We start from the raw sequence: 27991 nt of genomic DNA, 5'->3' as shown, positions 1-27991 counted from the left end.
CCTCCGATGAGAAGTCATGTCACCAAGAATCTCAAGTGGAAAAAGTCAGGTACAGAAATCTTTCTTCATTTCCAGTCGGAAAACAAACAAAACCACAGAGGAATATCAGCAGTAATGACCACCTGCTAAATGACATTCATCCAATTGACATTCATTTGATATTGTCTGAAATTAGCAGCTTTCATATAAAACGATAACATTTCTTTAGTTCCTGGGCTAAAATGCTTCTCTCTTAAATTGTGCAGAAATCATGTGTCTATCCAGCACTGCCTGGACTGTTACAATCCATTTTGGAGTGAACCGAGAGCTCAAAACAGGTCCTTATCCTTATCGCAGTTCATTTCACAGCCACTTGACAACAGCACTTTAAATCTAAATGCAAGCAGACTTCCTTATTTCCAGCCAGATCACAAATATTATTAGTCTGGCATTTGCTTTGAGACAGTTCACTGTGGAGGTATCATGCATGTAGAGTTGATGCTGTCCATTTACCTCTAAATAACACTGATGATAGGCTCTTGTGTTAAATCTGATCCTCAGCCACGCACATAGTGTCAACTGTGAGAAACAGGGAGTTTGGTTTTGTCACACCTATTGTAACTCGAACATAGCAGCAGCCATCTCCAAAGAAACAGTAAAGCCAAAGAAGGGCACATAAGCACCTTATAAACAGGGCAGTCACTGAGATATAAAACTGTAGTCATACTACGTTTTAAACTCTAGAAACTTGATAAAGCAATTAACCATTCATTGAGTACCGTGCTAGGTAATTTATAACCATCACTTACACGTTCCATGGCTTGTAATTATGTACATATTGCCATTTACTAGGTGTGTTTATAACTCATAGTAACTGTTAGTTAATCCTTTTAAACTCATTTATAAGTGGAACTTTAAGTGTGAGTGAATTATTACTGGGCATGTAGCAAGCTAGCCCATGGCTGACAGGCTACAGTAACATTTCATGCCAGCCTTTCAGCAGCTGCTTTGGTATTTCATTTTGGGGAAGTGCCCATAAAACATGTAGACAGGTGCAGGTCACAAATCTCTTCTCTCATACTTTCTTACTTCTGAGGACGGTCACAGCAGCAGCTTGTTCTTACACCTGACTTGGTGCTCGCTTTCTTTGCTAGTTGCTGACTCCTGCATAGTGCAGTGTGCCAGCTATGGTTTATTCAACTCAGTTCAAAGCTGGGTTTTCAAATACGCATCCCATCTAAGATTTCCCTCATGTCTTACCACTGCCTAACTCACAGATTTTATCTCCTCAGTTTTTGCACTGATCTTCCTTTATGCCCTCAGCTATTCCCATAAATTTATGCACTGGCTTTGTTTGTAGCTGCTTTCACTGAGGGCAGCCAAGTCTCTCCTGTCTGGCTTTTTGTATCTTTGCAAATCTCATGGGAAACTTTCCCAGTATTCTCTATTCTTCAGACGTAATGTTTGCATATGCACTTGTTAACATACCACCATCACTGTACTCTGTACCTGCCTTGTGTCAACGCTACAAGGTATTTTGGACCAGTTTGCATGAAAGACAAAAGTAAAGTTCTACTGACTTTTATATCTAACCTGTTCCCTCCTCCTTTTTCCATGCCTTTTCCCATGCCTTCCTTGCTTTATCTACCCACAGCCAGCCAAAAAACATGCACTAAAGGTGATGCTATACAGATTTTTACACCATGCTGTGTGCCATAAAAAATGATAATAAGGTTTATAAAGGACAGAAAGTATGCATGCACCACTTACTGGAAAAGTGTTTGTTAAAATCATTCTTGCTTGACACCTGACAGCAGGGAGTTCGGATTTGTTTTACTGCAGTCCAGAAAATTGCTCCTGTACCTGATACTGATTTTGCAAAGTAGTAGCATGGTGAGACTATGCTACTTGAATCAAGCATGTGTCCATGCTGGAACAGAAAAGAGGAAGATACTGATGACCTCTCCTATGTTACAGAAGTGATTGAAATTTCTTGCTCACTTTGTCAATTTTTCAAGATCCTGTAAGGATCCTAAAGGTCATGCGCATTTGTAATCGAAGGTACTTTGAGATACATGCTGAGAGCACTGGTCCAGTTCTTGAGCATGAATGGATAAAGTGTTTTCTAGTACGCTTGCTCTAATAAAAAGGTAGCCAACAAGTATCAACCAGCCAGCTAAGAAAAATAATGTGGAAGAACTGTGCAATCACAAGGGCTTACTAGCAGTCAGAGGAATATCCAAAAGGGACTTTTCCACTCTTTTAATAACCCATTTTACCAGTGGTGCAATCCTGCACAGAATGGCGATCAAACAACATACTATGAGATGCTCAGATGGACACCAGCACTTCTGAAGCCTCTGACTGCAACTCTGCACCCTGTGGCAGAAGCAATGGCCCAGGCAGTGGTCATCCAGGATGCAATAGCACGTTGTCTCAAGCAGCTACCACTTGCAGTCCAGCGCAGGATAAGAAGCAAAAGTCTTTCCAGGCTTACACTTACCCTTTAAGCCTAATCAGCAAGCCCTTCCTCATCCTTAGGTGTATTGGTACCTTCCAGACAACACCAAAACATCACTTGCAAATATTTGAGCCATTCTCTGGAGATGTAAATAGAAGGCTGACACACAAGTGACAGTTCTGAGTACACTCTAGAAAATCAGCCATTAAAATATTATGTGATTCTATGAGGTTTTGTTGTGAATCTCGATATCTACTCTGCCTCCCCAAATTCCTTCTAGAAAGCACATGCTTGATGTCCTAGGTTTTCAGTCTTTCTTGTAGTTACAAACCCTGAGTCTCACCTGTAATGTTTTTTATAATATATCTTTGGTATAAACATTAAATGCTGTATGTTTAGCCCATAATGTTTCAGCATGGTTATCTTAGTGTGCTTCGTATAAACTATCTGACTTTAATGCAGTTAAATGTCAAATTGTAGTCCAGATGTGTCTATTTCCTGATCTTAAATGAAAGAAGAAACTTGACTGTATATACTTTTTAGTATTTTTGCATCTTTCTTATATACATTTTTACAGAAGGCTTTTTTCTTTTCTATTTTAAACATCATTCAGTGATGAATACATTGAAAAGGCAGAGCGAAGTCCGAGCAATAAGCAGCGTAACTTTTGGGTAACTTTTTTAAGACTGTGTTCAGGACACCTTTAAATTGGAATTGGTCTTTGCATATTAAGTTTTGCATCTTGCCAGTAAACCCATGAGTTTATGCTAGTCAGTTTAAAGTATCTCCCACAAAAACATAAACCAGCATATAACCAGAACTGTTCCAGTAGTGCAACACCTGATTGATGGCTGCCTTATCTGTGATAGTACCAGCACTCCCCTGGCAAAAATAAAAATCAGAGGGCACTGCAAGATGACAGTAGCATCTCACAGCACATAAAAGCATCTTGTTTAGAAAATTAGTGAGTTCATTTCCCTTAATCTCATATTCCACAACAAAATAGGTAAGTTACAAACTTCGTATATACTTAAAGTGATTTGGTTGTTTTTTCTACTGATAAGAAAACATTCGATGTGTACCTTATACAAGAAAATACTTTAACCAAACAGGTCTCAAGAACTAACTAGGTGAAGGAAGTACTCCTATCTTTCATCAGAAAACCACAAACGATAAAAAGAGTGACAAGCCTGCTTTCTTTACAGTTGTTTATATGGAAGGCTTATTATCAGAAACACCTGTTCACTGCCTTTTAAATTAGTTTAGCACCTATGTGAAGGAGGAAACTAGATTTGCACAAGTTGCTAGTACAGCGATCTGTAACTGGTATCAGCTGGTTAGATCAGCAATTCGGCTTGCCCAGAAAGGAGTTGGGTAGCATCCGTCTTTAAAGGACGAACGTGCCCTGGTGCCTATCGTTGCGTGGAGAAGGGAGCCTTGGGCTGGTTTTGCGTACCGGAGAAGACAGGTAGGAAGCGGCGGACGAGGGGGAGGATGATGAGGGTGGCGGCGAAGGGAGCCGCTGCAGGGGAGCGGCAGAACCAGCTACCTGGCCCGGCACAGCGCCTCTCCCGGGGTTGGGAAGGAGCAAAGCCGGGGGGCTGGTCCGGGGGAGGCTCTAGGGGCCGGCCGGGTGCCCTGCCCTGCCCAGCGCATCCCTCCTCTCGGGGGCAGCTCCGCTCCCGCCCCGCCGCCTTCTTCAGCCGTAGCGCGGTGGGCGGTGGTAGCGGGGCCGATGGTGAAGGCGCGGCGGCAGCAGCAGAAGCGGTGTTGGGGAGTACCACTGCTGCTGGTGGTCTACGTGGGCTATGTGGGTCTGGGCGCCGGCGTGCTGCAGGCGCTGGAGCGGCCGGCCGAGGCGCGGGCGGCTCAGCACATCCTCCGGCAGCGCTGGGAGCTGCTCGCCAACCACACCTGCCTGCGGGGGCCCGCTCTGCAGCGGCTCATCGAGGTGAGCCCGCGCCCCGACGGGGCAGCGCTGCCTGCAGTAACGAAAAACAAACCCCAGAACTCTTCTGTGCGCACGCATAGCCCTGCCGCGAAGAAGCTGCCCACGGCGTGGGAAAACCTTTCCGTGCCGCGAGCAGCTTCCTCTGGGCTGGCTCTGCGCTTCGCTGGGCTGTTCGCCCGGGGTTTCGGCCGCTATAGAGCTACCCCGTCCCTGCCTGGCCTCCGCAGGTCGCGGTATTCCTGAGTCCTTCAGTAGTGGCCCGGAGTTAACTGCAGGTGGGTTAGGTTTGGTTTGCTGCAGAGCTTACTGAGAATGAGTTACAGCCTGTGACGTCCTACAAGTGGTAAATCCTAACGGGAAGGCTTTGTCGTGGTAAGTTTAATTGGTATGTCATGACAAGCTTTTTCAGTTTTCTGCTTGTTATTTAAAGGGAAATAGAAAATCCTGGTAACACTACTTAAAGTATCCTTAAAAATGTGTCTGAGGATGTTTCCAGGATGGTTGTGAAATGTAAAGCATGACTGGATGCAGTCTTACTAGAGAACAAGTGGATGCATTTTATAATACAGATTCAAACAAAGTGAGATGCATGGGTTCTCTCCTTGTTCATTTTCTATCTGAAAAAGAAAAACCTACAATATTGAAGTGACTTCATTATTTACCCAAACCATTCTAGTTCAGTCGGTGCTGGTGGTTGAATATGTACTGCTTACTTTGGTCCATCTGCCTAAGATAAGTGTTGCCAAACAATAACAGGAAAACAGAGTTTTTCTGTAAAAGCAGCATTTGGTAGTGGCTGAAACCATAGTAGCTGGCCACCAGAGTTCAAAGAACCTAAAAAGGACTTGGATAAGTGTCTTTCCCCCATCCTCTCCCCAACCCCAGCAGAGAGTTTTAAAAGGAAAAAAAAAAAAAAAAAAAAAATCTTGTCAGGAGTTTCAGCAACGACCTGGCAAACAGAATTATGCTGATGACCTGTTAGGCTCTCATCCCTTGACTTTCTAATGGTAAGTGCTCTGTGGCAGTCAACAAGTACATTGAAGATGTGATACAAATTTGGACCCTCATAAGGTACCGTGGTATCTATTCTCATTATTCATAGTGTGTGCTGCATATTGCGCTAGCTGTGGAATGTAAATAGAAGTAAGAAACAAGTGAGAGAAGACCAGTCTGGCACTTCATAAAGGCAGGTCTGAGCTGAGCTTTGTTGTGGAACAGCGAGTGCTTGACCTGGCGCTTGGCCTGGCTCTTGCCCTGGGATTGGAAGGGTTTCACTTGATGAATGACAGCAATGAGGTGATAGTAGTGGAGAGAAGATAATGATCACACCTGAGTAGATAGGTCGTTCTAATATCGTTCTGATAGCTTGTTTTTCTATATATACCTCTACTAATTCTTGATACTCTCTGGTAAGACAGCTGGCCCTGGCAGCCCTTTAGACCAGGCATTGTTATAATATGCTATGCAAATAATCAGTTGGGACCTGAGCAAGCCGTAGGTGAGGAGGTTAAAAAGTTTTGTTTCATTTTATGGAGTGTCTGTGCATACCTTTGTACTTTGAAAAAACATAGTCTGAGTTTGAATGGTTTTGTGTGTTATTTTTAATAATTTTCACAGTGAGAAACGAGCCTTAAACATATAATCCACATGCTTCTCTAATTTCCTGTGGAGCAATTACTTGGTGCTGGAAGTATGCTTTAAAAATGAGAGCTTTTTCTGTGTGGTACTTTATTGCAGTAGATTGCACATAGTTTAGCAGGCAGTGCCATCACTGGCCCTCTTCAGATAACAAACTTATATTCTAGATACACAGTTGATTATTTGCTAATTAAGAAAGACATAAGGAGTGTTTGTGAAAACATAAAACTGTGTGAATTTTAACTGCTTTGACATTACTGGCAATTCCTCATTGTTTTCTTACCACTTTTTCATTCTTGATAGTTCTAAACCGTGTTTATTTTAAGAGTATGGGGCCAATGGGGAATAAAATCCCAGTTTACTAAGCAATGTACAAATGTCATTTTACACCTTGTTTATCACTCCGTTTCTAGTTACCAACCAGGAGTGGAAATCCATCCCTTGCGCAGATAGAGAGCAATAGAGAGCTCCTGCTTTGAGGAGCTAGCAGGAGAGCAGGGCATGAGGATGGGCAGGAGGAAAGGCAATCAGTCAGTACTGTAGTAGCCAGACCAGTGAATTCTCATTCAGTAATTGCTATGGCTCAGATCCTTTCAGGGATGAAATAATTTTCTGGTTAACAACAGAAATGACAGAAGGAAATGGGAATAGCAGAAACTGAATGTCAAGAGGAGAGTGTTAGAAAGTGTGCAACACCAGTAGTGGTGGGTCCTTGCTTCCCACAGCTGTTTGGCTTTTGTTGCTGGAGTTTTTTGCCTGGAACTAGCTGGCTCCTCCCCGGTGGGGTGCTGAACAGTTCCACATTTCCTAAATAGCTGAAGGTAGCATGTGTGAATACTTATGTATAAGCAAACAAAACTGCATGCTCATGTGTTTACACATACATAAATGTGCATATGGGGAAGACTGATTTGTGTTTTTCTTGGCTTTTGTTACTTGTTTAGAAAAGAACAAAAGGGATGACAGGGACTCTGTCCATGTGTCTCTCTACTGTGCATCCAGTGACATCTACTCAAGGACAACATAAATTTGGTTTTGCTGACCCATCTAACCCTAGGCTATTTTTCTGACACAAACACATCTTCACCAAAAACAAGATCAAGAGAAAACAGTTCCTCAAGTGTCATTAGGCTACATAGAAAGAGGGCAATGTTGGGCTTTTAATTATAAATATGATGGTGGTCTTCGCGTGCCAGAATCACTGACTGTAAGGTCGCATCAAAGGAAGCTCTCAATAATAAACCCTACAGAAGAAGGAAACAAGTGCAATGATAAGGCAGGTTTCAGGTGATACACCCTAAATACAGTGAAGGACAGTAGCGGGACTCAGCTGGGGAAAAAAGCATACAGCAGTCTTTGTCCAGGCAAAAATGATGTTGCTTCCAGGATTTGAGAAGTGTCCAGAGAGTGAGGTCACACATAGAGGGTCCTTTCTTTACTGGCATGTCTCTTAGAGCTGAGACTCTTTCTGACCTTTAAGGGGTGGGGGCACCTACACACACCCTACCCAGTGTGATGCACTTATACTGTGTATGTGTCTTGATTTTACTGCCAAGGGCAAGTATATATAGCTCTGCTCCAGCTGAGTTGTCCTCCAGACTCGTTCTTTTGCCTGCACTGTTTTCAGTGGTTACAGGCACCAGTGCAGCTATTGCTGCTGTACTTAACAGCATTGCTTTAGTCAGATGATTGGCCCTGTGGCCAGGCTTGGAACAGTTTTCTGTTTTACATGTTAGGCTGCTACCTGGACATCCTTTTCATGCTGCCCTTCCTTTTTTTGCTATAATTTTTTTGTTATGTACATATTTCCCTAATATGAGTATTTCCTGTATTCTATTGTTCTATTCATATTCTATTATTGTAGGTGTATAATGCTATTTAAACCCAGTTGCTTACATAAACTGGGGAGAAGAAAACTGAGCTAAATCAATTTTTTTAAATCTAGCAGGATTTAAAGTGTAGTGAAAAGGATGTAATTGTAAAGGGCAGGTCATAAACTAAAAGCCTGGAGGTGGGTCTAGATACTATTATCTCCAGAGTCAACAGTTAGAGCTACACAGAGTGTTAGTTCATGTTTACTAGAGCAACGAGATCCCACATAACTGGGAGATCCTCATCAATACCTTGTCTTGCACTGACATTGAACCAGTAGAGATTTGTGCCAGGTGTCAGGAAATACAAGCCTGCAAATACAGTTTACTAAAATCATCTTGCTTGCATATGATGCAGCAGTGAGGGACTACAAAGGGGTGAGCATCAGAGATCACCTGTTGGTGATAAGGGATTTTTAAGGAACAGAATTGGCTCTGGGTGTTGTGGAGCAGTGACATCTGTATAGAACTCACTTCAGTCAAATATCCATTGGTTTGTCACAAGTGAAATAGGGTCAATCCCCTGTAATTGTTCTAATTTGCTTCTTATCCAAATGTACTACTGCTCCAGTTAAGTTATAGCCAGTTTGTCATTCTCCGGACCTATTAACTAAAAAGAACTGTGGGTACTTTACCAAGAGTGTGAATTGTGTGCTTATAACATCCTATTATAGTATACCTTTGACAGAAGGTGTTAAAGACTCTTTATTGTGCTAGGCAGTAGGCATTTAGTATTCAGTAACACGGTTCCTCTTTTTGGAAGGTGGGGAGAAGACCTACTGATGAACTGGTTGCTTCTGGTTAGTTGACTCTCCTAGGTCTTCAGGTCAATGATGTAATGTCTAGTACCTGTGTTTGAAAAAAGAAGGTGGAGAGGAGGCACAGGAACCTATTATTTATGTACCTCTGCCTAAAAAGAGATGTTCATTGATACTATCAAATTATCAGTTACACCTGGTTAGTCTTGGTGGGAAGTAACAAGTAAGGAAGTGCAGCAAGCTGGAATTAACCAGTAACTGTCTCAATAACCAGCCAGGAAGGTTGGAGACACAAAACTAGCAGTGGATATCTAAAGTGGGTATCAGTTAAAGAACTGATAATGCAATACACATGGTACATGAGAGAGACTTAAGGGTATGGCTGAAAGATAGTTACTCCACAGCAAATAGAAAAGAATGAACCTACATTTTGCAGAGAAGAAAAAGATGTAACTCTTAAATGTCAAGAGGAAACTGAACTCTGTAGGCTGAGGCTGCACTAAGCTTCTGGATACTTCAGTGGGTGTCCTGGTAGAATCAGCAACCTCACTTTTTTTTTTTTTGTAGTTGTTAGGTTTGTTTTGGGTTTTTTAACTAGATGCTGTGAGAAAAAGATCTTTTGACAATGTAATTCAAGCATGTGGTTTAATTTTTGCTGTTATCACTCTGACCTCATTGAGTTTGTTGGTGCAAAGCTGTGTAAATTGGTGAGAATTTTCCAGGATGGATGAGGCACTTGTTACCAATCACCTGCGGAAGTATAACCCTAGAGTGGTGAAGGGCTAAAAGGCAGTCAGGATGAAATGGTGATTATTATTATGGATTGGTTTGGGTTTTTTTTAATATCCCAAATTGCGACAATGTTGTGTTTGGATGTTCCTGCAGGAAGAACCAACAATAATTATTCTAATTAATGATAGAAGAGAAGGAATGAAGGGGTATTGCCATCCTAAAATAAGTTTCATAAGTCAGAGACAAGTTAGATACGCGAGCCAGCAGAAATCCACAGCTTCCTCATGGAGTTACTACTGGATTATTTAATTGAACTAAAGGAAGGAATTCCCTGCAGAAGGCTGCACAAAAGTAGGGTTTGATTTTGTACTGGGATATAATGATCTAACATAAAGCATGCATTTGCAAGCATTAGCTTATGATGTTCCTAACTGGAACTTCAGAGCTTATGGTTAAGCAGAATGGAGCTGGAGGCCCAATTTAGGTGTTCTGAGGCATATTTTATCACAGAGGTAAGAGGACAGACATCTACATTTAAATAGACTACTTTGAATGGGAGTCATGCTGGTTTTTAACCACCGGCTATGGCAATATTTGACCATGCAAGTAGACTTTGCATGGTGCTATTAGGAAAGAGAACAGCCTTCTTGATGAGAAAATGTGACAGCCTGCAAGTAAAGTTTCATCAACTCATGAAGGCCTAAGAATCTAATAATTTATCCTATAGTAGTTATAATAGTTTCCATAGAAATTTTTATCTTCAGTTTAAGCATTGTCAGCTAAAGATGTAGTAGTTGCCGTGAACTGTAAGTTACTATTGGAAGGGGGAAGAGCAGAGAAGTGAAATTACTTTGTGTTGTGTAGCTTGTCTGTTAGTAGCAATCAAAGTGGAACTGAGTTCTGTTTCTTTCTGATTATTTTAACCACCCACTTGTTTCCTCCCTATACTACTTTCAGTTGCACACATGACCTTTCAAGTTCCCAAAATACCAAGCCCAAGCTCTGCCATTTCAAGAGTAGTTGTGTTTGAGCAGTTGGTGGTTTTGACTGGTTTAGATCATGCAGATACATACTTTTGAACACTGATTTGAGATGCTACTTCTACTAGGTGCCTTTTGATACATTAGGTTTTGGAGCAGACACTGTATAAATTACTAGCCTAATTAAGAGAAAAGGGAAAACCCTTAGAATTTCACCTCAAAATAGGTGTAAACAAAACAAAAACCTCTGGTTCTTAAAAAGGCATGTTAAGGGAGCCAAGCAGATATAACACAATGTGTATGATTTAGTTCCTCTTTAGTAAATTTTGAACCCACAGCCCAAAATACACGGCAAGGCTTTTTTGAAAATAAGCAGCGGGTACCTATCAGTGCCTCTTCAATGGGAAAAGCAGGGGTAATTCAGCTGTTCTGTTAGTGTTTATTAGCTGCTTTCTCCTATGCTCTGCTGTAAACCACTTCTAATTCTTCTATGAAAAAGACCTCTAGCCAAAAGCAGAAGTCTAGAGAAACATATTCAATTAAGGCAAGTATACACTGATATCTTTGTGAATGCTCACTCAGCCTTCAGGAGCTTGTAGTCCAATGACTTCCTGTGCCAGAAGTAATTTCTGTGTATTAATAGCTCTTTATGGATTTCTCTTTCATGAATCCACCTCTGTGAGCGCATCTGTAGGAAGGCAAGCTCCATTAGTTCTACTGTTCTCGGAACAATCAATCTTTAATTTTCTATCATCATTGTTGCTGTGTCAAAGGTTGGTTCTAGATATTATAATAAACACTTTTTTTTACTTAAGGATACCAGGTTTTGGGTTTTATCTCTACCCTCCACAAATCCTCTAAGGATGTCACAGTAGCTCCTTCATTCTAACAGTGAAGTGAATGAACTTGAGTTTCTCCTGGGAGTGTCTGTTTATTCAAGTGGCTTTGATTTGCATGAGTATGCAGTGTTCCCTGAATGGGGCTGTGCCAGGTGCCGTGAGCCTAGTAGTTAATGGTGTTATCTGAATGTTTGATAACAAGATTTAACAAGGCTTACTGCAAAAGGCTCTTGAAGACCTACTGCGAACGTGCTAAGTGCCTCAATCCCAGAAAGAGGAAACAGCTGGCATGCTGCAAGCTCAGTAGTTGCTTGCTCTTTGTCAATGTGTAATGATACCTTCCTTCTCATTGAGATCAGTGCAGGATCATCATGCCGTTTAGTGCACATACTTTAGCCTACCCACAGATTCTTAAGACAAATGCTGTACTTCCTGGCTGTAGCATCACCTCAGGGAAAGTTAAGACAAGGACCCTGAGACACTGTGCTGTTAGAAATCACTGCGAAGCTGACATGGGTGCTTGTAACTGAGCAGTCTCTTGGTCCTAAACCATGCAGAACTGAAGTGTGCAGCGATATGAAATTTAGTGACCTGGTTGCTGGTCCTTGCTACTCACATGATGTCTTGTACAGGTGGTTTATTTCCCCTTTCTGCATGAAAACATTTCCATTTCTTTGGGCCCATTCAGCTACAGTTTCTTACAATCCTCTGGGGTTTAAATCCATCTGGCTTCAAAAGCTCGATGTGTGTTTAATATTGTCAGCTGCTGAGCTTGTATCAGCAGGACATCAAGCAGGAGAATGAACATGCTATATGTGTACATTAGAGTCTCCCTGATCAAATTGGCTTATCTGAGAGCTGGACTGTTGCTGTTCCAGCAGATACATGTTCAAGACTAACCACTTAGAACAGTGGAGATCACAGGCTACAGAAGGAAAGTTTGAGAGAATAACAAGCTTTTTATTTTCAAACTTAACCACTAGTTTCTGGAGGTGAAAAGATAAAGGTCATCTGTATAAATTTCCAGTGTCTCCTTTGACATATGGTTTAGTTTGGGAGTTTTTATTTCCATGGAGACTGTGATTCCTGGCTAGGCTATTGTCTGCAGCACTTCTTACACTTGACCTGGAAGAAGTGAGGCTGGAGGGGAGAATTAAATACAACTATATATATATAAAAAAAAAAGTCACACTGGAGGCTTCCTGATATAGCCTTTTCACTCTTCTTTTTTGGGTAGGAGAAGGTAAGGGCAAATTTGATTCTTTCATGTCATTTATGCTGCATACTCATTCTTCCTGTCAGTTGCCCCACACAAGTTACAGCAACAATTCACAGAAGGAAGCAAAATGTAATACAGCATTTTAGCCCTTTTCAGAGCAAGGCCTCTCTGCTCTATCTTGTGCAGAGCATGCTCTTAGGCTTTAATAAGGTGACCCTGAATGGTTTAAATTGCCTTGAGTTATGAGTAACGTGACTGTCAAACAGCATTTCTTACTTGAAAAAATGCATTGATCTCTGAGCTGCTCCTTGCTCTTAATGTGAGAACTAGTAGCTCTGGAGAAAAGAGATAATGGTCCTTGTGGTTAAGGTGCTGCCTAGGTCTCTGGAAAGAGTTTTTAATTCACAGCCCTGTATAATTTTAATAACTTGCAGCCTATTACATCAGTAAAATGGGACAAAGCTTCCTTGCTTTGCAGGCCTGAAGTTTGTTTGCTTTTGATAGATATATAAACTTTGACTTCTTTGTAAGACTTGCAACTGATGCAAATCTAACCTGACAGTGATTCCTTTTATTATCAATGGTGATAGCTTTATCACCAGCCTTATTGTTAGGATAGGGTTAGCATTATTTGATATCCACATATCTTTCCCAGAGGTGATGAATTTTATGTGTTCTTGTCTACAATTTGCATTCCAGGATAATCAACTCTCCAGGATTCTTCATCAGTGAAATGTTTAGCGTACATGCTGTGATTAATGTTGTTTTGACCACAACTCAGTTCAATATCATTAACTTTAGTGGCATGAGAAGGTATAGTCAGATATGGATACTGTTAAGACAATTGATATCTTATTTTGGCATAACTGCACACTTCAGCATAGTGACTTCTGAATCTTTCCCAGGTGGATTGAACAGAATTGGGCATCATGCTAATATAATCCATTTATTCATATTTAGAGACCTGATGTGGGGACATATTCCCCAATACTAGTAGACTGGCCATCCTGTGTAGTCTCCATCTCCTACCTCACACCATATACATTCTTCCTCAGTGTAGACAAGGGATCTATATCATTTACATATCCACATATATTTGCTGTTCTGGGACTTCTGCCATGAGAATATCCCATCTGGAAATACTTTCTTTTCCTAATGAATATGTCATAGGTAGTTCTCATAATGAACTAGCTAAGCTTTCTCTAGGTAGCTCTTGCCCTCCTATCTCTTCCACACTTACCTGTATGATCTAACATCTGCATTTGCAACTTTCTTTTGTGCTGTAAACGCCCAGTGCCCTTTCCTTAGAAACAATATGCTGGATTTTGGCTTTTGTGACCTCTTAGCTCTTTGGTCTCTAAGGCCCAGGATATCCTCTATTAAAAGGGAAACAACAGGTTCAGAAGTAGTTGCACTTTGTGACTTTACTAGCCAGCACTGGAAATGCCAGTCACACAAACTTGCCATAAGGGGACTTGCGGGATCTCACATATTTCTCTTTGCAGGGTATCGTCCAAGCCTACAAGAGCGGCATAATCCTTCGGGGAAACACCACTAGCCTGGGCAGGTGGGACTTCAGTGGATCTTTCTTCTTCTCCATCTCTGCAATAACAACCATTGGTAAGAGTTCGCTGCATGCAGGGTTCCCTTATAGGTGGGAGAGGAGTGGGAATAAGGACCTGTACTATCAGATGCTGCTCTGGTCCTCTGGAGCTTCATGTAGCTTTCTAGAGCATGCAGTAGGTAAGCACCCATGAACCTAGCCCCAGAAAGGCTTTGTCAGTGCAAGGGAAGTAGTGATCCCTAACTAATTAGATAGGGATCTAACTAACTAGATTAGGGATATTTAGCTTGGTACATATCCCTACTAAGTTACAGAGCTTTTGGGGCCTGAACTTCACAATGCTGCACTGCCTGTACTTTCCCAAGCCTAGTGCTCTCTGAGAGAGTTGTGCATTGCAATGAGGTGAGTTGTGCATTGCAATGAGCCTTTCCCCTCACAAGGAGAGGGAATGATTTTGAAACTCTCAATATTGGCTATTGAATCCTTGGAGGCTATATTTATAAATTATTCCTTCTTATTACTACTTGTTTTGGATGAGGACCTGCTTGTTTAGGTCAAAAAGCTGGATAAATAAAACAGTTGAATCAGGTTTCAGCAAATGAGTAATGCAAAGCCATGAAGGAATAGTGGAAATAAGTGGTGGGGAGAGAATGGAAACCATAAGATGTATTTAAGTATGCTGTTACTTAAGGCAGACGCTATTAATTATTGTCAGTGCATGTCCCTGGTCCCCCAAACCATTACTAACTTGCCCTGACATCTTTTTCTTACTGTGTGACTCTGAATTATAAAAACCATGGGGGGGGAAGAATGTAGAGAGATGGTTGTTGAATATCAAAACCCCTCCTGATTTGTGTTGAGTCTGTCAGCTCTCTTCAATTTCAAGCACAGTTTTAGATCAAGAGTTTTCTCTGTGCACCCACGTGGAGTATTCTTTTGATTTCTCTTATCATTGTTGAAGATACATTGACTTCAGAACATCAAGCCCCCAGACAAGAGCACAGAGAGAGGGTTTTGGTTGGGTGTTTTTATTTTTTTGCTGGGTGGCAGAGGGTGTGTTACCTTCCTGTGACTCTGTACATCTTTCTGCCCTGCTCTTTTGCACGTGTATTGTTTTGGTTGGGAAGTGTTTGGTGTGTTGTACTGCTGGGTACGGGTTGTACCAGATGATGGCAGTGGAGGCTCATTAGACAGAGCTACACTGGCTGTGGATTTCCAGCGTAGAGCCTGGACATTTGCTTCCAGCCTTCAAGTACAAAGCAACATCTGCTCAGAGCTGTTCTGCATGTTTCAATAAGTTAACCCTTCAGTTTCTAAGATGTCTAAGTAACTCTGCTTTCTACAACCGATTTAAGTTAATGACATTCAGGAAGAATCAAATTTGTTATCTTAAAATACGAGGGGGTTTTGTGATGTTGGCAGAGATCTAGACTAAACATTTCTGGCTATTACTCCATGAAAGCCTAAGCCGCCTTTTTTTTTTTTTTTTTTTTTTTTTGTTTTTGTTTTAATTTCTTTAAATAAACTCCATACCCTGATGGCTGGGGGATGACAATGACTGACTTGATAGGAGGGGCAAATAAAAAGAAACAAATATTACAGCTCTCTATATCATGGTTTTAAAGCTGATACTGTGACTCTGGGGACTTGTTCACGATTGATTGATTGTGGACTTGAGAATGCTGTATAAGTCACCTTTATGCAGAGAACTTCAGGCAACTGGGTCCTAGCTCTTGCTTTTTCAAGTTAAATTGTTACACGGATACAGGTTAATGTCTCAACACTCTGTCAGTAACAGTATGTTGAAGAGGAAAATACAGATGGCCTCACAGAGCCTTACCTTGAGTCTGTTACCCATACTCTTCCTTTATCCAAGTTCTTGAGAGTGGCTGGTGCAGCCTCCTTGACCCAGACATCACTGGATGGCTGAGGAAGGATAACTGATGATGTCAACTAAAGAGACAAGGTCCTTAACAAAGAGTTCGGAGTTCAGAGGAGTGATTCACAGTATGAAGCTTCATGTTAAAGGCATGGCTATGGGGTAAATGACATAGTTGAGAGAGTTTGAGAAAGGTTTGTTGAGGTTTTTGTGTCCTTACATGGCAGGGAAGAGCTTATTCCAGTATGTAAGTATGGAACCATTGAAAGCAGGTCACACTTGACAAGATTAATGTGTAGGAGTTAAAATCCAAGGCATTCTGGCAAATGAGTTCAGAAAGGATAGAGTTAAAATAGTAATGGAGAAGAGTGTCTCAGGAATTTAGGGGTACTAGATAAAGATTTTGTTGAAGAATCTGTGTGAACTCCATGTGTTCAGGCAGTTGCAAGTCCTTTGTCCTGTTTGTCTCTTTGATATTCTTTCTCTGCAGCTAATGCTGTCTGTGCCTTGCTGGCCTCTTTGTAATATCTTTGTGGCTTTTGTGTCAGTTATTTTTTCCTTGGTTTTCTCAACCAGCATTGCCAAGGCCATTATCACTTTTACCTTCATCACTTCCCTTTGAGATGTCCTTTCTGCTCTATCAGCTTCTGTTTTCTGCTTTAGGTGTTTTAACCCCCTTCAGAAGGCTTGGTGTGTTTCTCCAGTCCTTAACAGAACACTCTTTCACTGGGGTATGGGAGGGGATGTTAGCTGCTTTCCCCATTAACACCAACGGAGGAACATTAGCTTCTTTTCCTACTGACAGTTTCAGTCCTCATGTCTCCTGTTGCAACACCTTCTGTGCTGTACCCTTCTTCCGTTTAAATGAGCATCATCTATTTCCACTAGTGATTAAAAGCAGTACGCAAATTTTGCTTAAAAAACAAAGCTCTAACCTGCAGGCTGGACACACGTGGTATCCTAATCCCAAAGGTATAAAGAACAGACATGTATGAACCAAAATCTGCTGTTTAAAGAAGTGCCCCAAAGCCTGGGTAGTTTTTGGCCAGTCTCATAATTTGAATAGAACTACATTTTTAGCTTTTGATCATGTGGGTTGGGCAGCCCTGGGCTTCTGCTGATTCCTTCTCCCCATTGTTGTATTTCTGTGCTTGCTTCAATGCTGTCATCTACATGTCATCCCAGATCTCGTATGTTTATCTCTCTTTCTGCAGATGTTTCCGTAGGAACCCTCTCTTCAATGCCATGAAGAATCATCTTCAGAGTTCCCTTAGAGCTGTAGAGCTAAACATGATTAAAGAAAAACTTACTTTCTGCCTGTTTTCTCTCTGGGACATCTTTATCCCTTCCCAACACAAAGTCTTTCCTTTCTGTGTTTATTCTCCTCCTAGTTAGTTTGGACTAACAGGGCAAAGGTCAAAGCAAGTTCAGAGTGGGGCACAAGATGAAAGTTCCTGAAGTTAAATGACTACAGGGTGGTGTAATTTCAGAAAAGGTGCTAGGGAAAGGATTTGCAATGAGACTGAGGTTGGTCTGTGCTGGCCTAAGAGTAGAAGAAAGAGTATTGTGTCCTCTAGCCTGAACATCCCCCTCTCTCTTGGGTGGGTGGATGCCATTACCTAGCACTGCCTTACTGTTCCCTGGTAGTTAGCAAAGCTAAGTACTCATTTTTTTTTTATGAATTTCAAAGGCCCTTTTTTAAACACAAAATTGAGCAAGTAAACCATCTTACGGCAAAGAAAGGAAGAGCTTCCTTCCATCCTTCCCTTCTCTGGTTAACATGATATCATAGCTCCTGACAACAATTCCCCAAAGGATTGAGGGTAGCAAAGAGGCAAGGAGAAGTCTATAGAGCGGGAGCTGGTATTTAGTACATTGTCACAGACATGTTGGACAGATGATTCCCATGAGGGGGAAAAAAACAACAGCCAGTTCAGTGCTGTGGAGTCCTGGCAGTGCAGGGCTTTGGGCCAGCAAGAGTTTCTCTAAGGCTTGGCTCTCTGTAGTGCTGCCTAGCATGTGATGGAGCAACTAAGAAACACCCAGGCTTCTACCCATTGCTGGCTGGCAATCCATTGGGAAATCCACTTAAAGCAACTTGATGTCTTGAAGTAGTTAAACCATGGAATAACAGCCTAGGACCACTTTTAAATCCTCTCTGAACCTCAGGTTTGTGGAGGGGAGTTCTCTGCTGAAGAGCCCCACACCTTTGATGTGTTGATCTCTTCCCTGCCCTGTGGCAGTTGGCAGAGCTGCTCTACAGCCTTGCCCAAGTGGGAAGTGGTATAATGGTCCATGAGAGGTCACTAGTGGATGTGGGGATAACACTCTCAGCAACATCCTCTAGGCTATTTCCTTAGCACTGGCAAATTTGGTCTGCTTTCCTGCCACCTCATCCTCTTGAGACTAATTCTGCAGCTTCCAGTGTATACACAGTACAAATGTAACAAATAGAAGACTGCAGTACTCATCCCAAGCAGTTTTCTGGCTTTTCACTCACTGAAGGAGTGTGCAACCAAATTTTGCTGTTGCCTGGAACTTCATAGGGCTAAAACTGTTAATTAACTGTTCAAGTGTGTGTTTTCAGCCTACCAGTGTTAGTTATTGGTCTCGACTTCATTACTGTGCCAGCTAAAATGAGTAGCGATGGGTACCTCCCACACAGACCCTGGTTCAACCTGCTGTGGTACCGGTGAGCTTTCCCACATAAGACACAGTCCCTGAGATTCTGCTACCACTGCTTTTAAAATAAACTGGGTTATTTTTATTGGTCCTAATTATCAAACTGAGATGCCAGTGCAAATACTGGCGCTGCCTGGGGCTTCAGAGTCCTGTTTCTGTGTAGAAAAACTGGGAGGCCTCAACAAAGCCACCCTCCATGGACGATGAATTGGAAACAGTGACTTGCCGTAAGAGGTGTTCTGAGCTCAATGGCTGTGTCCAGCTGACAAGTAGGAGAAAGATTTCAACCAAATCTCCCCAAAAATGTGTTTGGATGCTTGAAATACTGAAAAATTTACTGGTTAGGAAAGTGACACTTCCTCCAGCTTTTTTCTAAATCTAATTCTGTTTTTTCCCGCAACTAAAATTATTTGGTGAATTTGCAGATGGGTTTTAGCCTGTGAAAAACATTCCTTCATTCTAAGCACTTTTTGCTTAAAATACTCTTGTATCCGGGCAGTGAGAACAGGAGCCAAACAAGCTTCCCATTGTGGGTAGCAGGAAGCCACAGTTGCCTCTACTGAGCTGGGGGCACTGCAAGAAGGATAATGTCTTGCCTATGAAGACAACTTTTACTAATAATCCATTAATCACACACGAGTCTCCTTCTCTTAGCAGAGCCTTTGAATCCCTTATGCATAGGAATATAATGGGCAAGCAGGAAAAGACTTAATATGTGTAATAGCACATGAGGTAAAACATTTAGAAACAAATACGAACACTTAGAAATAAACCATTCTTGCTGCTTCTAAAGAAGATTAAATTACATTGCACTTTATTTCAAAATGAGGAGCTATACAGGCATTTAATCCAGCTTATTCAGTGAAAATGCTTACACTTTGTCCTCTGAAGTTTTTGGTGAGCGTCATCTGTGTCTCTTGGTGCAAGCGTGTACTAGGTGGCATCCCAGTAGCAGGCTCAGAGGGATGTGACACACCTACCAGTGCAGCTTTAATCTTTGCATTAGATCTGAACCAAGTTCATAGCCCACAATGGTATAAGACGCTGATTACCCTCATTCTATTTATGGGAGAGGGTTAAGTCCCATTTACCCATTCCTGCTTGAGTTTTATAACATTTGAGGTTTATATACAACTAGGTTGGCATCTATTCGTCTAGTCCAAAATCAAGGGGGTATCATCAGTCAAATGTAAATTGCTGGCTATTTTGCATGATCTAAAGTCTCCTGTACTGTTTGATCAAACTTTGTAGCCTGTGTAAAAAGCTAGTGGAACGTGGCTTTTTGCCATATTTACAGCAACTGCTCACCAAGTCTTCAGGAAATTGTTTTGAGCTACTGAGCCCAAGGGAAAAGGGAGCTAAATAAATCGAACACCAATATCTGCTTTGCGTATCATGTGCTGGGCTTACTGTATGTATTGGACCTTCTTACATCACTCAATTTGCTGCTCTAAAATAGATGTAATGTACAGCTTGACCTTAGATGCTCTCCAGTTAGCACTGTGCGGGGTCCTTAAAATCCTGAAGGCAGCTGTGCTTCACACAGGGACCTGAAATCATGGACCTTTCTTCCTCTCTTATCTGATATTTGTCTCCAAAAATAACCTGGAAAGCTATGAGTAGAAAGAACTGCCTGAGCCATTACACAGTCTTTTTGAACTAGATATAGAAAATGGGGGAGAATAGCTGCTGTAAGCATATGTGACTCATGTTCAGACTCCAGCCTCACAGTAAATGCCCCCCAGCTCTTTCTCCTGAGTCCAGAGCAGCCTGCAAAACACCTTAGTTCCATAAAAGAGAAAAGCTGGAATTAATCCACTGAAATGTGGCACAGCCAGTGTGAAACAGATCACACCAGGCACATATCCCTTAAATTCACTTACGTGTATTCACCTGCCAGACATACTTGCCTGCATGTACATGGACAGGGTTTTGAGCAACTCGATCTGGTGGGCTATCCCTGCCTGTGGTGGGGAGGTTGGAACCAGATGATCTTTAAGGTCCCTTGCAATCCAAACAATTCTATGATCTGTGCCTTTCATTTATCACACCTGCTAGTCTAGAAATAGTGAAAGCTGGCAGAAGTCAGCAATTCCACATGAGGAGAAGAAAAGTGCATAAATACCACGAAGCAGCTCATAAATGAAGAACATAGTGCTGGAATGAAAGCTGCTGTACAGTCCTAATTTAGCCCCTTTGTTTGACACAAAGTGTTTCAAAACATCCTCTAGTTGCGTAACAGCCCCCTCTTGGGACAGGCTGCTAGGGCCATCGCTTTGGAGGTATGTTATGTGTTATCACTTACGTAAAATCCATGGGCTCACATTCAAGCATAAAATTATTGGATGAAAAGTCCTCCAGATAGTAAACTTTTGAATTTGTGGGGTAGGAATGAGATGAAAAAACAGCCTGTATGTATGCGAAACCTCTCACGTATTGTGAGATAGTTTGCTGCCAGACCTTCTCTGAGGGTGGTTTAATGGTGCGTGTGCACAATTAACTGTTTGCAGAATTGTCCACAGGGAGAGATCTTGTCAGCACAAAACTTGGCACAGAGCATATACATATTATAAGCTCGTAGTCACTAGTCTATAAGTGATAAACCAGTGACTTACTACAACTGGCATGGGACAGAGGTTAGTGAAGGAATGGGACTCCATCTAATCAACCACAGGTGTTTGCACTCTCACTTATCTGGTGTGAGGAACCTAGCCCTTGGACCTCTCCCTCTTGGGGGCTGTTCATTTGCCCTAGGGCTACGTCACCTACAAGCAAGGTAGGTAGGCATCAGTGGCGGTAGCATCTCTGTGCTTGCACTGAACCAATAGTTGGGTGTCACTGGGAGGAGATAGATTATTTGTGGTGAAAAGATAAGCTCTGCCAGATTGTCAACCTTGTATATGGACATACACAAATCTCTAATGAGTGGAGGTGATTTTGAAATGCAGTCAAGGCCATAGGTTTCTGGCTAAGTCTCTGTTGAAATGCTTGTCATATGCTAGTCCTTTCCCTGTCTTAAAAAGTGTCCTGTGAAACAGACCAAAGTTGAATCTGATTTTTCTGGTGGTATAAACCACTTGAAATTTCAAAAGTGCAAGTCTGTAGATTTGCAGGACATTTTTAAAAGAAGATGTGGGGAACAAAGACAAATATTGCTGCAATGATGTTGAAGGTATCTAAGGATATGATGATGATGGCCTAAGGATACAAGCAAGGCTGTGCTTGCAGGACAGTACCTTTATTAGACCACTTCATATGATTAGGAGAAAAAGGGCAACATTTCAAGCACTTTTTTTTCTCTCATTCTATAGGTCTGAGACCAAAATATTTTACTCAGGTGAAATATAATTTCTGTGGGTTTCTTGACTCTAGGCAAACATTTTGACAATTTAAGCTTAAGGTGTATTTGTACTTGTGGCACAAAAGAGGAGTATAAGCAAAGAGGCAGTGTTAAGTTCATTAGTTTTGTGGGACAAAGGTAGAAGAAGGTGGTGGTTATAATTAAAACACTATTGTTGTGATTCAGAGACCATCTGAGAGCAATGCAGGATCATTTACCAGCAAACCCCATGCCAATAATGCTTACAAAACCTGAACTAAATGGAAGGTTTGCATTTACGTCAGACCCCAGCCAGGACAGTGGGTAGGGAAGAGGAAATTGACTGGTAAATGGAAAAGGAACTAAGCAAAATTGGCAGGGAAAGAAATGTTATTTTCCAACCTGCAATAGGATATGGCAAACAATGGATGTAACTTAGTTATTTACAAAAAAGGTCCTTTTTGGAGCAGCGACCTTCTCTAACTTTTGTAGGAGATAGAGGTTCACCCCTCCAGGGGAGAAGGGCAAGCAGAGAATATTTTAGCTTTAACACCTCATTCCTTTCCTGTCTAGGCTATGGGAACCTGAGTCCCAGCACTGTGGCTGGTCGAATCTTCTGCATCTTGTTTGCACTCTTTGGGATCCCCTTGAATCTTGTGCTCCTGAACGAAATTGGGCAGCTGATGTTGTTGGGGGTTCAGCATTGTGCCCATCGCCTAGAAGAAGTATTTCACTGGCAGGTAAGCAATGTGGACAAATATGCCTCACCCTCAGGTTCAGGAAAGAAAAGACAGAAAGAGCATTGTCTGGTATTTGAGATCCTGTGACTAACAAGGATAGCTGCCTACCTATTTGGCCAAAAAGGCAATAATACTCAGGAATAACTGGAAGCAGATAAATTTAGTTTATGACAGCCCTATGAGGTGTCAGATAAGGTTGTTTATTAATTGAGGGAACTTCTATGATGAACGGCTTCCCCTACAGGAACAGAAGTGCCAGAGCCCTAGAGCCGTGCAACAGACCAGAATATCTGGTCTGTTTATCATCAGCAATAGTTAGAATTGCACATGTAAGTTATATGGGAACATGTGGGAAACAGGCTTTAAACTGATGTGAATTTAGGACTCAAGTAGGTGATGCGCAGTTCATGTTGACTGGAAGAACCACACTATTTATTCTAGTGGAACATCATGAATGTGTGTTTTTATGGAGTCCAGCATCATCTTCAACCAGAAACTGAGCTGGACTTTCCCTGACACCCTACTTGTGACAGTCTCATCTTTTCTCTCTTATCTTTTCTTTTTTCTTTCCTGTTTTACTAGAAAAAAGCTTCCCTGCTGATTAAGACCTGTGCTCTGGTGACTGGCTCATTATTGTTCCTCCTGCTACCTCCCTTGTTGCTCTCTGACAAAGAAGGCTGGTCCTATGAAGAAGGCTTCTACTATTCCTTCATTACCCTCAGCACTATAGGGTTTGGAGATTATGTGATTGGTGAGTAGTTCACATTTCGTTGCTTTCACCTACTAAATATCAAAGCCGCGTGTGCCATATGAAGCTCCCAGCTTGGCAGTTTTACACCACTAGCAATGCACAGACCTGATGATCACAGAATCATAGAATGGTTTGGACTGGAAAGGACCTAAAAACCATCTAGTTCCAACCCCCGTGCCATGGGCAGGGACGCCTCAAACTAGATCATGTAGCCCAAGGCTCTGTCCAACCTGGCCTTGAACACTGCCAGGGATGGAGCATTCATCACTTCTTTGGGCAACTTATTCCAGTGCCTCACCACCCTCACAGTAAAGATAAATCTCAGTAAATGATAAATGTGTTGTGGTAGGCATTTGACAGGTTGGAGAAGACATGATTGCTGAGATAGCAATGCCACCTGTAGAAGAGCAAAGAAATAATTTCCCAGTCAATGAGTAATATTTCAGTATTCAGATTATCTGCCACTTGAACAACTCTAACACCAGACTGGAAAGCTACATTTTTTATGGCAGCAGTCACTGGTGGTGCGCTTGGTGTGCTCCAGTGTCAGCAACGATTAGTTTTAAGCAGATGCTACTCTGCACCGCCATTAGCAGACAGTGACTGTTTCCTCTGTCAAAACCCCAGACAACTGCTTTCTAAAAGGCAGCTTAAGTCACTTAGGTGTAGACTGTCAGGCACCAGGCACAGCCTAGTTTTAGTTGCCAAAACCATTTGCCAGAGGAAATGGGTTTGGACCCACGCCCGATGCATTTGCTGAAACACAGGACACACCTTTCTGATAAAGACTTTCTCATTAAAAACAAATTGATTATAGAAACACATGCACCCTTGAATCCCTAGACAAAAAGACTAGAACATCTTATGACAAGACTTGCACCTGTCAGTCTCTATGGATAAAGCGTTCTCCTTGAAAGCCCCAGATAGCCCTTCTTTCTTGTTGTCATTTATTATTTAGAAGCAAACAATTTTAAAACCTTTGATTTTAGTATCAGTGAAAGGTGCTTGTTTGAAGGATGAATATAATACTTTTTCTGGTTGAAGTTCACCTTGATGTAGAAAGTCAGCCCAAAGAGTAGTTACTACAGAAGTATTTGGTAGCTCCCGGACATTTATCTGTGGTTTACTGATAACCTCAAATGTCTTGTGCTCCTATTATATTGAAAACACATGCAATATGTATTCTATTATATATAATAATACCGAGTAAATGGCTGTAAAAGATTGGCTGTTTAATATGGCTCTGCTGACCAGTTATCACAATCTTGTAGACAATAACAGTTCATGGACCACAATTTAGGAATGGCTAGTCTGTGCAGGTAATGGCAGGACAATATTCCTACAGATGATAAATACCTAAATGCCAGCCCTATATGTACTTTTTCATTGGAATGTGGTAAGGGAAGTGGCTTCCAGGTTCATGGAGGTACCACCTCAAAAAAGTCAACTCCTCCCACTGTGTCCCAAAAGTATCAGAAGTTCTGTAATATCTGCTGTGCTGTAGGTATTCAGTTATAAAATGACAAACCTTCCAAAGGTAAGGAAAACTAAATAATGATACCTGAGAAGCAGTAGAGGAAAATCCCATGCAAAGACTGCTGCCACTGATTTGTACCCTGCATCTTACCTGTGTTTGTAAGGGTACCTCCTTTGCAGATACAGCCCAGTCACTTCATAAGGCTGAGCTCATTCCTTTGCTTTGCCTGTGTTAATATTACTACTGACACTAACTTAACACATAGAAGCTTCTTTGTACAAAACATTGTGGAAACACAACCAAAAATATTATTCTGCTCCAAAGGGATCACAAAGTACCTAACTGAGCAACCAGGCAGAGGTAGCATAATTTCAGGCTGTCTTCCAAGGCTTAGTTGTTCTTGGAGGTTTTGGGACTGCTCAGGCCCCTTCCCTCCTGCTCCTAAAGGCTCACATATACCTGGCTTAACAAAATACATACACTGGTACATAAACCCGCTTAGCGCTCTGCCTGCAGGGGACCCCTGTTACATACTAATACAACATTACGATGATGAGTGATAAGTAGGGACATGAAACTGTGCTTAATTGTGAATAATTTCACTTTGACACAGATGTAATCTGGGCTTTATTTTTCTTCCTTATGGGTAATCTTTACAATTCCTAGGCAGTTCTAGGCTGTTGCTGACACGTCATGAAACATGCTTGCATCATCTGTTCGCATGCTAAATAGATGGCATACTCATGTTTTATATAGAAATCACTAATACTAGGTCGTATTTCCACTGTCTTTGCTTTATATGTAATAATCTGTCTCCTTTGAGGCACTCTTGAACCCATCTAGAAATGTTTTGGGTGGTTCTCTTGTAGGGATGAACCCAGACCGTACCTACCCAAGCTGGTACAAGAATGTAATCTCTCTGTGGATCCTCTTTGGGATGGCCTGGCTAGCACTGGTTATCAAACTTTGCATCAACTTTCTAGAGAGCTCCAGTGACTTCTGTCAGTGCAACAAGAGCATGGCAGAAGAGTTAGTGGATGGCAACAGAAACAGTACAACAGGACTTCATGATATGGAGATCTGCAATGACAAAGACACAAAAATGAAAGGACCTGATGAACCTCACACCTACACAGCTCCTGCAGAAGCACCCTAGGGAAGAATCATCCCTTAGTATCTCTTAGGTTTTAGTGCACCAGAGATGCACCACTCAGATATTTGGGAACAGAACTCTATTCTGAATAGAGTGATGACATCAAAATGTTTCATTTGCAGCACTGCCAAGAATTACCAATGGGACTTTTAGCCAAAAATAGATTTACAGAGATATTGCCCAACCTCCCACCTCAATATATGAAGCAAACTTTGACATCCATATGCAACACTAGCTGTTGTCCTCTTCTTTACATGCAAAGTTCTTGTAGTCCCTAATTATAAGTATGGCATTTTGAAAACACAAGCCACAACTAGAAAAGAAAGTGCCACTTAATGCAGGAAACAAATTACATGTTGCTGAAAGAGTTAATGAAAAGTACTATATAAAACCACCTGGCAGTCACTACAAATGCGCTTCATCACCTATATATATGCTTGTGCTTGCCAAAGGTGGTAACATGCTTTTGCTCTCTGATCATTAGTACATGGATGGCAATGAGGCAGAGCTTAATAGAAACATCATTCCATTTTTTTAATAAATTTCTACATCGGAGGTCCACTAATATTAAAAAGAGACTAGGTAGTTACACTGTTCCTTACTCCAGAACTTATGTAGGCTCATCCTTTATGAAGTACTGTGTGGACCAAATGTCATCAGCTGAATGGGACAGTTCATTTAGATAGATTTTCATTTTGCCACATTTTAGAAACCAGAAAAGGAAGAACAGAGGCAGTTTAAATGCCAGTGGTCATTATTCCATGGCCAGTGCTAACAAGGGCAATTTTAATCTAGAAACAGACTGAAGTGTTTTTAACTGTGATCAAGAAATGCTATTCTGATGAACTTCTCATGTCAAAATGAATAGTGTATCTGTTCTAGCTAACATCTTTTATATAAGCACAACTATCTTTTTATCTGCAGAGTGCCATATTCTGCAGAATTTGGCCTTTATGAAACAAAACTGGTTTGTGTTGCTTCGTGGCGTTGTTTCTTTTCCCAATTCCACTAAATTCTGCGAAATCATTTGATACGTTATGCCATTTGTAAAGACCCAAGAGAGTCAAATTCCTGCTGCCATTTATGTACTCATATCTAATCTTCTAATTTTCTTATTCCTGTTGTGCTACTTGCATCTTAGACCATTAACTTCGAAAGCTTGACCATAGCAGTAAACTGGAAGGAAGCATTTGGGTAAGCCTTCAGCTTCTGCACTGGATCAAGATTTCATATGGATGGTGGAGAAAAGACTGAAAACATGGTCTTTTCAGGAGGCACTCAGGAATTATAAATATCCATAGCTGGATTCGCAGAAATGCAGTGAGTGAAAAGTTTACAGTCTTCAGGAACGCAAGTTCTGAAACACATATAATGAAAAAAGTATTTCCAGAGTAGGCCAGTCTGAGTGTTGATATGTGGTGGTACTGATTACAGAAGAAAATGCAGTGAAGGAATCTGCTGGATGAAATCTAGTCTGTCATTTGTCAACCTTTTTGTCATCACCCTTTTGCCAACTCCATCGTAATAAATATTCTCTCAAATACTGTTTCAATATGCATCAGAGGCAAGAAAGAAAGGCAGTGGAAATCACAGGTCATAGTTAGGAAATTGATGCAAAATAAATACATTTAAATTTTTTGAAGATTGGGTAATTTCTTTAACAACCTTTAGCATCAACTTTTCTGTTTCATATATGTTTTGCCTTGTTTATTTTCACTGATGCGTATGCAATGCAAGTTTTACTACTGTTCCTAGTGGACCAGCCTATAATATTACCAAAATGTATTTCTTTAAACCTGAGCGAATCACAATTCCACAGCATAAAATGTAATACCCTTTTATGCATGTTCTTTGCAGGTGTGAAACTTAGTAAATGTAACTTTATTGTAAAACCTGGATGACCAGATAGTAGGAGTAGACAGTAGGTGTTCCATCTGTCAAAGTATATTTCAACTTTATCTTGAAGTGTCACAGGCTCTGAGGATTTCTACCAGCTCT

At 41.4% G+C, this 27991-nt stretch overlaps 1 protein-coding gene across 2 annotated transcripts; it reads left to right on the top strand.

Moving 5' to 3' along the window:
* Nucleotides 1-13: 13 nt before the first annotated feature.
* Nucleotides 14-27635, top strand: KCNK17 (potassium two pore domain channel subfamily K member 17). Of its 2 annotated transcripts, none has more exons than XM_030500080.1 (5): nucleotides 14-49; nucleotides 13934-14048; nucleotides 22446-22612; nucleotides 23195-23363; nucleotides 25710-27635. In XM_030500080.1, the coding sequence occupies exons 1-5, from the start codon at nucleotides 17-19 to the stop codon at nucleotides 25994-25996; spliced, it is 771 nt and encodes a 256-aa protein (XP_030355940.1). In that variant the 5' UTR covers nucleotides 14-16; the 3' UTR covers nucleotides 25997-27635. The 2 variants fall into 2 exon arrangements, with proteins under 2 accessions (XP_030355940.1, XP_030355939.1); XM_030500079.1 differs by lacking the exon at nucleotides 14-49 and adding an exon at nucleotides 4176-4391.
* The last annotated feature ends 356 nt before the right edge of the window (nucleotides 27636-27991 follow it).

The sequence above is a fragment of the Strigops habroptila genome, chromosome 10 (assembly GCF_004027225.2).
Source record: "Strigops habroptila isolate Jane chromosome 10, bStrHab1.2.pri, whole genome shotgun sequence".
In the NCBI taxonomy this organism is placed as follows: domain Eukaryota; kingdom Metazoa; phylum Chordata; class Aves; order Psittaciformes; family Psittacidae; genus Strigops; species Strigops habroptila.
This window is presented reverse-complemented; position numbering and strand designations above follow the sequence as displayed.

What these genes read in the sequence shown, in the direction of transcription:
- KCNK17 (XM_030500079.1), top strand. Translation starts at nt 4,176, where the DNA reads ATGGTGAAGGCGCGGCGGCAGCAGCAGAAGCGGTGTTGGGGAGTACCA. An exon ending in CTCTGCAGCGGCTCATCGAG is followed by an intron (nt 4,392 to 13,933) that starts GTGAGCCCGCGC and finishes TTCTCTTTGCAG; the next exon opens with GGTATCGTCCAAGCCTACAA. An exon ending in CTCTGCAATAACAACCATTG is followed by an intron (nt 14,049 to 22,445) that starts GTAAGAGTTCGC and finishes TTTCCTGTCTAG; the next exon opens with GCTATGGGAACCTGAGTCCC.